Source organism: Dermacentor variabilis, chromosome 2 (assembly GCF_050947875.1).
Source record: "Dermacentor variabilis isolate Ectoservices chromosome 2, ASM5094787v1, whole genome shotgun sequence".
NCBI classification, from domain to species: domain Eukaryota; kingdom Metazoa; phylum Arthropoda; class Arachnida; order Ixodida; family Ixodidae; genus Dermacentor; species Dermacentor variabilis.
In genome coordinates, this window is record NC_134569.1 from 28502954 (window position 1) to 28515515 (window position 12562).

General features: G+C 48.3%; 1 protein-coding gene across 5 annotated transcripts in view; it reads right to left on the reverse strand.

Moving 5' to 3' along the window:
- Positions 1-12562, reverse strand: part of LOC142571563 (uncharacterized) — a 127199-nt gene that overhangs the window by 14728 nt on the left and 99909 nt on the right. For all 5 annotated transcript variants that reach the window (XM_075680030.1, XM_075680028.1, XM_075680026.1 and 2 more), the window contains one exon: positions 4747-4835. In XM_075680030.1, the coding sequence (XP_075536145.1) occupies positions 4747-4835 (89 nt within the window). The remainder of the gene's footprint in view (positions 1-4746; positions 4836-12562) is intronic.

The following is a 12562-nucleotide window of genomic DNA, read 5'->3' on the forward strand; positions in this document are numbered from 1 at the left end:
TTGATGAGTGGCAGCAATTCTGTGTCGGCCCGTTGACGCTCGGCGATTTCCGAAGCTGTCATCGCTGTAAGAAACGGGAAATCCTCTTCTACTGAAGGAGTCGACTCCACTGGTGAGCGGGACAAGCAGTCAGCATTGTTATGTTTTCTTCCAGACCTGTACACGACAGTAATGTCGTATTCTTGTAGCCTGAGGCTCCACCTCGCAAGTCGTCCAGATGGGTCTTTTAGGTTTGCCAGCCAGCAAAGAGAATGGTGATCGCTGACTGCACGGAACGGCCTGCCGTACAGGTATGGTCGGAACTTGCTGATGGCCCATATGACAGCCAAACACTCCTTTTCCGTCGCAGAGTAATTTGTTTCAGCTTTCGAGAGAGTGCGGCTAGCATACGCTATGACTTTCTCTTCCCCATTTTGCCACTGAACTAAAACCGCGCCGAGACCGAGATTGCTTGCATCTGTGTGGACTTCTGTGTCCGCTGTCTCGTCGAAGTGGGCGAGGATCGGTGGGGCTTGCAATCGTTCCTTTAGTTCATTGAAAGCAACCTCTTGTTCAGCATGCCACATGAAGGGTACGTCTTCTTTAGTTAGTTTCGTCAGAGGTTCGGCAATTTTCGAGAAGTTTTCTACAAATCGCCTGTAATAAGCGCATAGTCCCAAAAATTGCCGTACCGTCTTCTTGTTTGTAGGCTTTGGGAATCGTGCAACGGCAGCAGTCTTGTCGGGATCCGGAGCAGTACCTTGCGCGCTAATTACGTGACCCAGGAAACGAAGTTCTTGAAATCCAAACTGGCATTTTTCCGGTTTAATGGTTAAGCCTGCCGAGCGGATGGCTTGAAGCACTAAACGCAGCCTCTGGACATGCTGGTCGAATGTTGCAGAAAATACCACTACGTCGTCTAGGTAAACTAAGCATGACTGCCATTTAAGACCCGAGAGGACACTGTCCATCATGCGCTGGAATGTCGCCGGCGCACAGCAGAGGCCGAATGGAAGCGCTTTGAACTCATACAGGCCATCTGGGGTTACGAAAGCAGTTTTTTCACGGTCTCTTTCGTCTACTTCAATTTGCCAATATCCGCTCTTGAGATCTAATGAAGAGAAAAATTTTGCATGTCGTAGGCGATCCAACGTGTCATCAATGCGGGGAAGGGGGTATACATCCCGCCTGGTCACACTGTTCAATTTCCGGTAATCAACACAGAATCTCAATGTATTGTCCTTCTTTCTCACAAGGACTACCGGCGACGCCCACGGGCTGTTTGATGGCTGAATGACATCGTCCTCAAGCATCTCTTGCACCTGACTCTTTATGATCTCTCGTTCAACCGGTGACACTCGGTATGGATGTTGGTATACTGGCCTGGTCGCTTCGTCTGTTATTATACGGTGTTTAACAATTGGTGTGCGCCGTACCTTTGACGAGGTGGAGAAACAATCTGCGAATTCATTTATAAGGTCCTCCATCATTTCTTTCTGGGCTGGCGTCAGACTTTGGTTGATCGCAACTGATGCTACGGCGTCATGCATAGTTTGGACAGCAGGTGGCCTTGACGCTAAGCTACATACATCTGTGACCGCAGTAGCGCTGTGCAGGAAGGCGATGGTTGTGTTCTTTGCGACGTGCTGAAATTCACTTCCGAAGTTCGTCAACAATACATCAGCACACCCATCGCGTAGTTGAACAATTCCTCGTGCTACGCAAATGCCTTTTTTCAACAGTAGCTCGACGTTGGCCTCCGCTATACCTTCCGAGTCGTCGAATGCTTCGTTTCTTACGCGAACCAGCATGCTGCATCGTGGTGGCACGGTTATGTCATCGTCGGTAATCCGCAAGGCAACGTGTTCTAGCTCCTCCGACTCTCGCATGTCTATAGCCTGCTTCGTAGAAAATGACACGCTAGAATTCTGCAGGTTGATTATGGCACCATTTGTTAGGAGAAAGTCCATTCCGAGTATTACCTCCTTCGAACATTCTGGCAGCACGACAAAATCAGCGACGTAAGAAAAACCCCGAATTCCGATTCTCGCTGTACATCTACCCAGGGGTGTAATGAGGTGCCCACCAGCCGTACGTATCTGGGGTCCACTCCATGGCATCAAAACTTTTTTCAATTCCTTGGTGAGTGCATATCTTACGACAGAATAATCGGCACCTGTGTCAACTAATGCACTCAATTCATGACCGTCTATTGTAATGCGCAAGTCCGAAGAAATTCTCTGTTCACTTATCTTATTCATCCGCTTCTGTTTGTCGCGGCTGCTCGGTAAACTTGACGGAGGATCTTGGCTTTTTCGAACGTCAGCGGCCTCGCCTCCACAGGTCGCTCGCTTCAGTTTTCCGGACGTGGGCTCAGTGAACGACGCCTTGGTGAAATCGAGGATGGCCGTGGACTTGGTGATCGGTAGCGTGCAGACGTTGATGTTCGGGGCTGGTGTTGGTACCTAGCAGCCGGATCTTGTTGTCGGGTCAAGTAGTCCTGAATTTCGGTGGGTCTTTCGCCATTACGGGGGCAAGGCGCATTTATCGTAAAGCCGCGAAGACCTGCTCTGCGATATGGGCACATTCTGTATAGGTGTCCGGCTTCCCCGCAGTGGAAACAGAGTGGTGTCCGGTCGGGTGCACGCCACACGTCACTTTTTCGTGGCCTCAGCTCTGCTAGAAGGGGTCCACTGCGCAGAGTCGGCTGGCGGCTGCTGGGAGTCGCGAATGGAGGACAATGCCCGGTCGGTTGACATAACACATCAGCGTACGTTGGCACGCGACGTACGGGAGGTGGTTGGTCATGATGAACAGGTGGTTCCTCACGGCCTGGCTGCAGAATGGCGTGGCGAACTTCATCTCGAATGACGGCGGCGAGAGTTGAGACTGTCGGCGTGGCTTCCGGTAGCTGCAGCTTTCGAAGCTCCTCCTTTACGATTGATCTCACCAGTTCTCTTAGTGCTTCGGTGTTACTGCCTGGGCCTGCTGACAGGATATCGGCCGGTACGCTGGTGACATCACGATTGTAGTGATGGGCACGCTGCTGAAGCGCCTTCTCTATGGTCGTCGCTTCGGTGCGAAACTCGGCAACACTGTGTGGTGGGTTGCGGACGAGTCCTGCAAACAGCTCCTGCTTAACGCCACGCATCAGATGGCGTAATTTCTTCTCTTCGGTCATGTTTGGATCCGCGCGCGTGAAGAGACGGGACATATCCTCGATATACATGCCGACACTTTCGTTAGTGCGCTGGTTTCTGGCTTGCAGAGCGTGCTCTGCCTTCTCTCGCCGATCGGTGCTGGCATACGTGGCAAGCAGCTGTCGCCGAAATTCTTCCCACGAAGATAGTGTCGCTTCATGATTGACGTACCACGTCCTCGCTGACTCTTCTAACGCGAAGTACACGTTGCGAAGCTTCCGCGTCTCGTCCCAGCCGTTGAAATCTGCCACTCGCTCGAACTGCTCTAACCAGTCTTCCACATCTTCGAACGTATCGCCGTGGAAGGACTCGGGCGTGCGTGGTGGGTACACGATGAGCTGGGATGATGTCACTGGGGTGGTCATGGTTGCACCGTCGCTGGTAACTGTTGCCCGCACTGCTGCAGCAACAGGAAGCGGTCCGAACTCGGGTGGGTCTCCTCGGATGCGGCGGCTTGTGCGCTGGTGTACTGGAGTCAGTTCCCTGGGTTCCAATCGCTGAGGGTCGGGGCTCCGTTCTCTTACGAACTGGGGACTTCCAATCATACCCCGCACCTCCACCAGAAATGTAGCACTCTTCAATGAAGCACACTAAACACACTGGTTTATTGTGGGCGAACTTGTGCCCGGAAACTCAATATTAAGCATTCACACACTTTTTAAAAGAGGAGTTAACAGCAGCCTGTTCCACAGTCAACCGCGTCTCTCCGCCGAACGCACTTCTCACGCGCCCCGAAGGCCAAGAGCCACGCCGTGGCTTCTCATTGGACGGCAGACTCGGGCGCTGCCGTGAGCGCGTGCACGGGAGACACGCGCTGTATCGCCACGCGCGAGGCGTTGCTGGCGCTCTTCTAATGGCGATGCGACGAGTAGTGGGCTTTAGCGATGAGACGCTTGCAAAGGTGCCTCACGAGAGTGCTCGTACCTGGCATGTGGAGAGCTCTCTGCGGCAATATGTTGTTTCCCAGCATAGCTCCATCTCCTACAATCCGGCTTCGCCGTGTGGCCTGGTGCCCACAGCATTTGGTGTGGTAGAAGCGCACTGCTAGAGATGGCGCAAGTGTGGCTCTGCTAACGCCACCTAACAGCGGGGTTACTTGAGCGAGAAAAGGAGAAGGCTCTTCCTTTTTGGCTCTCGGTCATTAAACGACGCAGACATTCCGCGTGCGCGCCGATCCATGCTTCTGTGAGACCGTCTCGCGAGGCCTCGTTCGAATGCGCCACCGTTCGCATGACCAGGCATTGGTGTCCAGCATGGGGTGAACTTATTCGCTCGCTATCCGGTGGCGGTGAGTCGGACTTCCGCGATTTGTCGCGCGCCCATTGGCATGTTTTGTGGATAGCAACTCGGCTAGCAGGCATCAGTCTATGAAAGGTGCAATAAATGCCCTTGTGATTGTTTGCACTACTGTGTTGTTGTTCCTTTGTCCCAAGAGCACGGGTGAGGATCCCACAGTACGAAAAATCATCTTTGCAGCTTATAAGGCTAAAAATAGCAACAATGCAGCTATGTCCTAGCTAGGCACAAGAGTGGTACATCATATAGCACTCGACTAAAGCTGTCTCACCTTTGATATTTCTTCTGAAATTGCACGGCTTGTTGATGTTCTCTAAACTTGACAACTGCCTGACGCTGGTTCTTGTCAAGAATGATCTCCTGCAAAAAGACGTTTTTAAGTCACTTCACACTTGGCACTAAAAAAGTCACTTAATTTGAAGCTTTACTTTGATGTTTACATGGAGAGAAAGCAGGGCTAGGGTATTTTGAGTGAAGAAAAGTAAAAATACTCGTCTTTGAGAATGGTGGTGTGGTGGCCTATAAGACATAGAAACAATGATAACAGGTAAAAAGATTTTAAAACGAAGTAGTTCATTTTAGAACATAGCCTCAGCACGGACACAGTAGGTGGTATCCAAATCTGCACTCCAGCGGTCACGTCCATGGGAGTCGTGTCATGGCTTGACAACAGACTGTGGCATCTATGCCAATTATTTTATGACATACATTACATGTCACATTTTTCAAGTCACTTCCATATTCTAGCAAGCAATGTATCAGGATATACACGAGATGAATGAAATAGCATGCATGTCATGACCTGATCCTCATGAAGGAGATAAATGACATGAGGCTATGATGTTCTGATTTCCTTAAATGGATATGTATCGGGACATGTACGGCAAGATGTGCACATTACATGGCAAAAATAACATGGAATGACATGTTCATGCAAGCCTTGTCATTATACTGATGAAATTTTTCCTGTCATTCATGCCAGGTCATGCACGCATGTCATGTCATATATATCCAGACATACCTATATCAAGTTAAAGAAATGACCACAACATCATCATGTAATTCGTACCACTTATGTCATAACATACATGCTATGACAAGCATGCGGTGTCCATGCTGTAATGACGTGAAATGCATTTGAATGTCTTCAACGAGAAGAAGAAGGGTTAACTGAGGGGCCCGATTTTTATTTCATATCATGAGAAGGCAACAAACAGACACTAAGGACAACATAGGGGAAATTAATTGTACTTACTAACTGAGCTAAAGAAATCATAAATTAATGGTAATGAAAGTGGATGAAAAAATAACTTGCCGCAGGTGGGGAATGATCCCATGTCTGGGACCATTCAACCAGACACAACCACACAACTTGAAGAAATGGTTGAAATTCGGGAGACTTGGCAGGCATGCTCATGTCATGACACACGCATATCATTCATGTGATGCCATCCATGACAGGTCATGCATGTATTTCATTCAGATTGTGATATATATTGAGTTAAATGACCATGACAGTATCATGTCATTCATACCATTTATCATGACATCCATGCCATGACAAATATGTCATGTCATTGATGACATGACATGTCGTTCATGCTATGCATGCATGCATGTCATGTCCCCCCATGGCTATTCTGATATACCGCGAAACCTCAATACAGTGAAACCTCGTTAAACCGTAGTTGGCCAGAGCTCGGGAAAGGTACGTACTAAACGGTAGTACTGTTTAACCGAATAGCTTGAGATCGCCCACTTACCTGTCGAAAACGGAACTGAGAGAGAGTGCGATGAAAGGGGAAAAGACATGCAGTATTTATTCACTTCGCGCGACAAAAGCGTTATTTTCGTTTGATGCCGCGGCGGCCTAGCACGCCGACGACAGCGGCCTCAAACTTACTGAAGCTGCGTGCCAGCTTTTCAGCCAGCCCCCTCTTCTCGGCAAACACTCGCATGGCAGATTCCTCGTTGGCATTACGTATTCACCGTGCACGTCCGCAGTAGTGCTGCAGAAGTCCCGGGGGCGCCTTTTTCATTACGGGTGCCGGAGTTTGGAATAATTTTCATTTGGAATAGAGTTACGTTATCGCGCCCCTATTGTCGTCGCGACGATTGCATTCATGAAGCTGACGCAACGCGCAGCTTATGCCACTGTCGGGCCTGAATCGCCCGCGCTATCGCTTTCCGTGCCGTCCTCGTCACTGTCGCTAGTCGACACTTCGGCAACAACAGAGGCAACGATGGCGAAAAGTCGAACCTCGTAGCCGACATATCTTCGCATTCCAAATGCCACACACTGTAGTCAACAGCAGATCCCTGTTGCGTGTCAGCGCCGACTTCTTCGTGTCACGTTCGATAGCACGGACGATGTCTAATTTTTCTTCTATGCTGAGCACCCGGCGTCATTTTTATCCAAGCTTCGGAACGACGCAAGTCCTCGCTTGCACGACGCCATAACGCTCTCTGGCACCGCGTCGAAATGATGTTGATGTTGATGTGGCTTCACACGAAAACGCACAGGGCGCTTGGAGGCCGTTGTTCCGATCTCTGAGGCGTGTTGTTCTGCCGGGCCGCACGATGGAGACGGCGCAGCGCCGTATTTGCGAGACGAAAAGTTCAAACGCTACGTTTTAACCGATGCGTACGCAGTAAGCTGGTACGGTTTATGCGGATACGAAACATATTATGTTCAATGGCCGCTGAGTCGGGGATTTGACTTTAGTACTTTTAAAACAAAACTACTGTTTAAGCGGGTACGGTTTAACGAGGTTTTACTGTATAACAAACTTCCGAGGAGCGCGGCAAACTGCTTTTTATTAACATGACAAAGTTAAGGGCCCCGCCTCGGAGAAAATCTGGCGTCAGTGTTGGTGTCAATGTCACCGGTGTTGGCGGTGATAGTATCTATATGCAAGAAATCATCCCGAACCAGGTATCCTGTTTCACGCAGGCTCTCTGCGTGGCGCATAGGTGTTACTGAAATTGAACTTCCCAAAGTAAAATGTATCAGAAAATTCGTAAAGTACAACTTACACACAACTTACAGCCATGATAGCGTCGGATTGCAATTCGAATATACAAGAACACATAATTTTTGTTATGTGGGAACTTCCAAACACAAACCCCCCTTCCAGCTGCCGTTTGAAGATTGTCTCAGCAGGAGCGGTGCACCCTACTCAGTTCCTTGCAACACCACCCAGATGGTGTTTGCAAAGATATTACAAGGAAAAAAGTTCACAGATGATTACGATACTCCCTTATGTGAAATTTGAGTACAGCTATATACGTGTTTTCATTTCACAATATATTGAGGACAAGAATTTGAGAGAGAGAGATCTAGCAGAGTCAGTGATCGTCGAAAACCGGAACTGTAGGTCAGGTCAAATGCATCGGGTTTTATACATGACTTGTCGAAGGTTCCAGTGTAATCACTGGTGCCACGTGGCTTACAGAAAGTACTACACATCTAGCGTCGTGCATACGTTCAGATTATAAAACAATCACAAACCATGACAATCGAACAAGTGTGAATGAGACCAAACTAAGCTAACCAAACAAGCACAAGAGAGAGCTGACATGAGCAGACAATAGTATGAAACAAGCCATCCGGCTGAGACCAGATATGAGTACACATCGAGCAGTCGGGCGGGTCCCCAACATGAAATCAGTTTCCCACGCGCACGTCGCTGAAGGAGCTGCTCTCATTGGTCTCGGCCGTTCGCGGCTCGCGTCTTTGATCTCCTGCTCTGCGTTCGTTCGAAGCTTGCCTTCATGTATAGCATTCGCTGCCACCGTTTTTGGGAAAGCATTACAGGTACATAAGCTGCAGTTGCCTGGAAGCTTGAGAAGCAGACAGGGATCTTTGAATGTTATTGCCTTCCACTTTTAAACGCGAAGCTTAAGTGTCCTCCAAAATTTTCTGAAAGGTCTTTATAGTGAAAGCCCTAAAATTAATCATTCTGGCCATCAGTTTATCAGTTGTCACAGTATGAGCTATCCATAAAAATGTCACCATTGGCTCTCTGCCCACATAGTTGTTATTTTTCATCATTTCCACCGTCTAGTACCACAGAAGCACCATATAGTAAGAGTGGCGCACACGAAAGAGGCACTGATAGCAAGAAAACCATTGACAAAGGGGAAGCTATATGCTGCCTCCAAAGCATAATGTCTCTTTTTGCTTGTTTGTTTTTGACATTCCTTCCTGTGCACACCGCGACTCTCTCGCTTCAGGCAGACACCTGAACTACTTCAAAGCACAACTATGTAGCATCCCTGCGAGCATGAAGGTTAAATTGTTTCTCGCTGCACGTGACTGGTACGGGCTGCAGAAAGTGCAAGAAAGTGTGAGAAAAGGAAGAGATGTGTCTCCATTGTTAGGCAACACTAGCCTAGGCGGAGCATGCGTTAACAAAACCTGATGTGTTGTCTCTTCCACAATAGAAAAAAGTCCCTTTCCACATTTTCCTCCTTTGGCGCCGTCTCAGGATCCCTCAACCCATGCACCATGGTGTCCACTTTCTGCATCTTGTCGTCTGCTAGCCTACTGCTCCAGCTGCCGTGTCGTAAATCTAAGAATCCCCAGATTTCTAATATTAATTCGTAGTACTGAGGTGTTGCTAACATGATAGAGAAACTGAATAACAATTGTTATTCTGAAATGTTCAGCATCCTGAAGTTCACAGCACAGAAATATTTTTACATTGAAACCATAAGCAGTCAGCAGGGGATTTCTGAAAAGTTCATTAATCTGAAAATTTTGTTAATGTGGTGTTCGTAGTAACGAGGTTACACTATAAACAGTTGAAGAAATAACCACAATGGTATCACGACGTAGGAGGCTATATAGACAATGAAACCTTGTTAAAGTGTAGTTCGCCGTGGCTTGGAAAAAGTATGTAGTACTAAACGGCAGTACTGCTTAACCGAAACAGCATAAGAGGGCCTACTTACCTGTCAAAAAACAGAAATCAGAGTGTGCGATGAAAGGGCAAGAAACATGCAGTATTTATTCACTTCGCGTGAGAAAAACATTATTTTTGTTTGATGCTGTGCCAGCCTTTCCGCCAGCCCCCTCTTGGCAAACACCTGCATAAGGCTGACGTAACGCGCAGCTTCTGCCACTGTCGGGTCAGAATTGCCCGTGCTGTTCCTTTCTGTGCCGTCCTCATCACTGTCGTTAGGTGACACTCTCGCAATAACAAAGGCAACGGTGGCGAAAAGATTGAACCTCATAGATGACATATTTTGCGGTCACAGCAGCACTGCCGAGCAACTTCACATTCAAAATGCCACACACCGTAGTCAACAGTAGATCCCTCTCGCGTGCCAGTGCCAACTGCTTCATGCCAAGTTCGATAGCAGGAACAATGTCCAATTTTTCTTCTATGCTGAGCACCCGGTTTTTGTCTGAGCTTCAGCATGATGCGAGTCTTAGCTGGCACAGTGCTGAAATGACCTTGAAGCTGAGGTGGCTGCACCCTTACAAGCGGCCTTCGCATTTGCGCTTGAAAGCCGTTCTGTTCTCAGAGCCTCGTTCTGCCGAGCCGACCTATCGTCATGATTGTGCAACAAAAAGTGGAAATACTAAGTGTTAACCAATATGTACGCAATAAGCTGGTATGGTTTACGCGGATACAAAATGCATTATTTTCAATAGCGGCTGAATTGGGGATTTGACTTTACTACTTTTAAAACTAAACTACTGTTTAAGTAGGTACAGTTTAACAAGGTTTTACAGTACGCTTAAAATGCCTAAAGTTTGCAAAGAATGCTCCGCATTTAAAGAATATAAAAAAAAAAAAAATAGAGAGAGAGAGAGAGAGAGAGACAGACATCTCGGCACAATTTTCTTCTTCTTCTTCTTTTTTTTTAAATCATAGCCAGCTATGCCCCGCTCGAAGCTGCTGACCTAGGCTGTATTAGAAAAGTCTGAACGTAAGCTTGCTGAAGCTGTAAAAATGACAATGTGCATCTTGGGCTGCGCGAGGCTCACCAGCTCGGCTAGCTTCGGCACCTCATGCTGCAACTATTAGCACAATGCTTCATATAATCGTATTTATTCGAATCTAGGCGGATACTTTTTTTCGTATAATCATATTCCAAACTCTAAGGTCGGCTTAGATTCGAGGATTTTAAAAAATGCGTCAGTTTTTCATTGAAACTGCTAAATATGGTGCATAGCTAGCGCCATCTAGAAAAGTCAGTATCGCAGCCGCTACTAGCCATGCTAGTAGCCAACCGTACACAAGCGAGGTCGCCATTTTGACCTGTGTCGTGTCGGCCATATCGTTGTGCGGCGTGGTGTTATCGCGATGGCACCAAGCAGGAGATGCCACTACAGTGCCGCCAAGCGGAAAGTTGTGATAGCCGCAGGGGCATCGCATCGTTGAACCTTCAAGCCGGGCGGGGCTTCAGCGTCGACGAGAAAAACGTCCGTCGTTGGAGGGGATAACGACAGCAGCTTTTTGTGTGCGCCGCAACGAGGATGGCATTTAGCGGACCAAAGAAAGGCCGTCACCACGAAGTGGAGACAGTTTTGGCCAACTTTGTTCGGACGCAGAGAGCAGCTGCCCTTCCAGTGACAACAGAAGTGCTCCAAGCGAAAGCTAGGGAACTTTCGAGAGAGCGAGGCCTAACGCCAAAGGATTTCAAAGCCAGCCGGGGCTGGCTTCAGAAATTCATGAAGCGCTTCAGCTTCAGCCTCCGACGTCGCACTTTAATTACCCAGAAGCTGCCAAGCGATTTCGAAGAAACGCTGATAGCTTTTCAGCACTACCAGCTGCAAAATAGAGAAGCGGCAGGCTACAGCCTTGGGCAAATCGGCAACGCCGACCAGACGGCTGTGTATTTTAATATGCCAGTGGCGCACACCGCGAATGAAAAGGGTTCCAAGGAGGTGAAGGTGCGCTCTGCGGGCTACGAGAAGCAGCGCGCAAATGTGATGCTGTGCTGCACAGCTGATGGACATAAACTCCCTCCTTATATGATATTTAAAAGGAAGACACCTCCTGCTCGAGAAACTTTCCCAAGAAATGTCATTGTGCGGGCAAATGAGAACGGGTGGATGACGGGTGCGATGGTGGAAGAGTGGGTTAAGATTGTGTGGCGACGGCGTCCAGGAGCCCTTTTGACAAAGAACTCGCTCCTCGTCGTCGACTCTTACCATGGGCACTTGACCGACAATGCGAAGGCTGCACTCGCCCAAGCGAACACGGACCTCGCTGTCATACCGGGTGGCACGACGGGCCAGTTGCAGCCACTTGATGTCTGCATCAACAAACCTTTCAAGGATCGTCTGCGGAAATATTACACGGACTGGTTGACTGACTAAGACCACATGCTAACGACAACAGGCCACATTAAACGTGCCGCGCTATCGCAGCTGGCGGGCTGGATAGCTGCAGTGTGGGACGACATCCCAGATACTTTGATCATGCGCACCTCTAAAAAGTGCAGCATATCTAATGCACTTGACGGTACCGAAGATAGTGCACTGTTTGAAGGTGACAGTGACAAGAGGAACACAGCGACGAGTCTAACATCGACGACATTGAATGAGTTATGCTTGTTCAGATTCAATAAATGCTGTTTGCATTTTGTGAACGCTGCCCTCGCTTTCTTTCTTTGGCCTACATTTGAGGTAATACATATATTTTTTTGTTGGCTTCGGACTTTAGGGGGTCGGCTTAGAAACTAGATTTTAGTAAAAAAATAGATTCGAGTAAATACGGTATTTTGATGTCCACTACAGTTGAGTTTGCGAATATTTTTAATCACTTCGAATCATACGTTTTCTTAGCATGTTATAGAGCGCAGCTGTTAGGCAGCCATTCCTGCGGTGAGTGTTGGCGTCCCTTGTAACCGAGTGAATGAACACAGAGAAGTATGAAAGAGCGAACATGAAGCTCAATAGGGGATGAAAGATGGTGATAGCGAAGAGAGCGCAAGGAGGAAAGCGGAAGAGCAGGGTATGGCGAAAGCATGAGAAGAAAAAAAATAGTGCTGCACAAGACAGGCTCTGCGGCGATGATGGCTACAGGAGGCAACCAGAGTAGCGAGTATCGTCTGTTCACTGATGACGC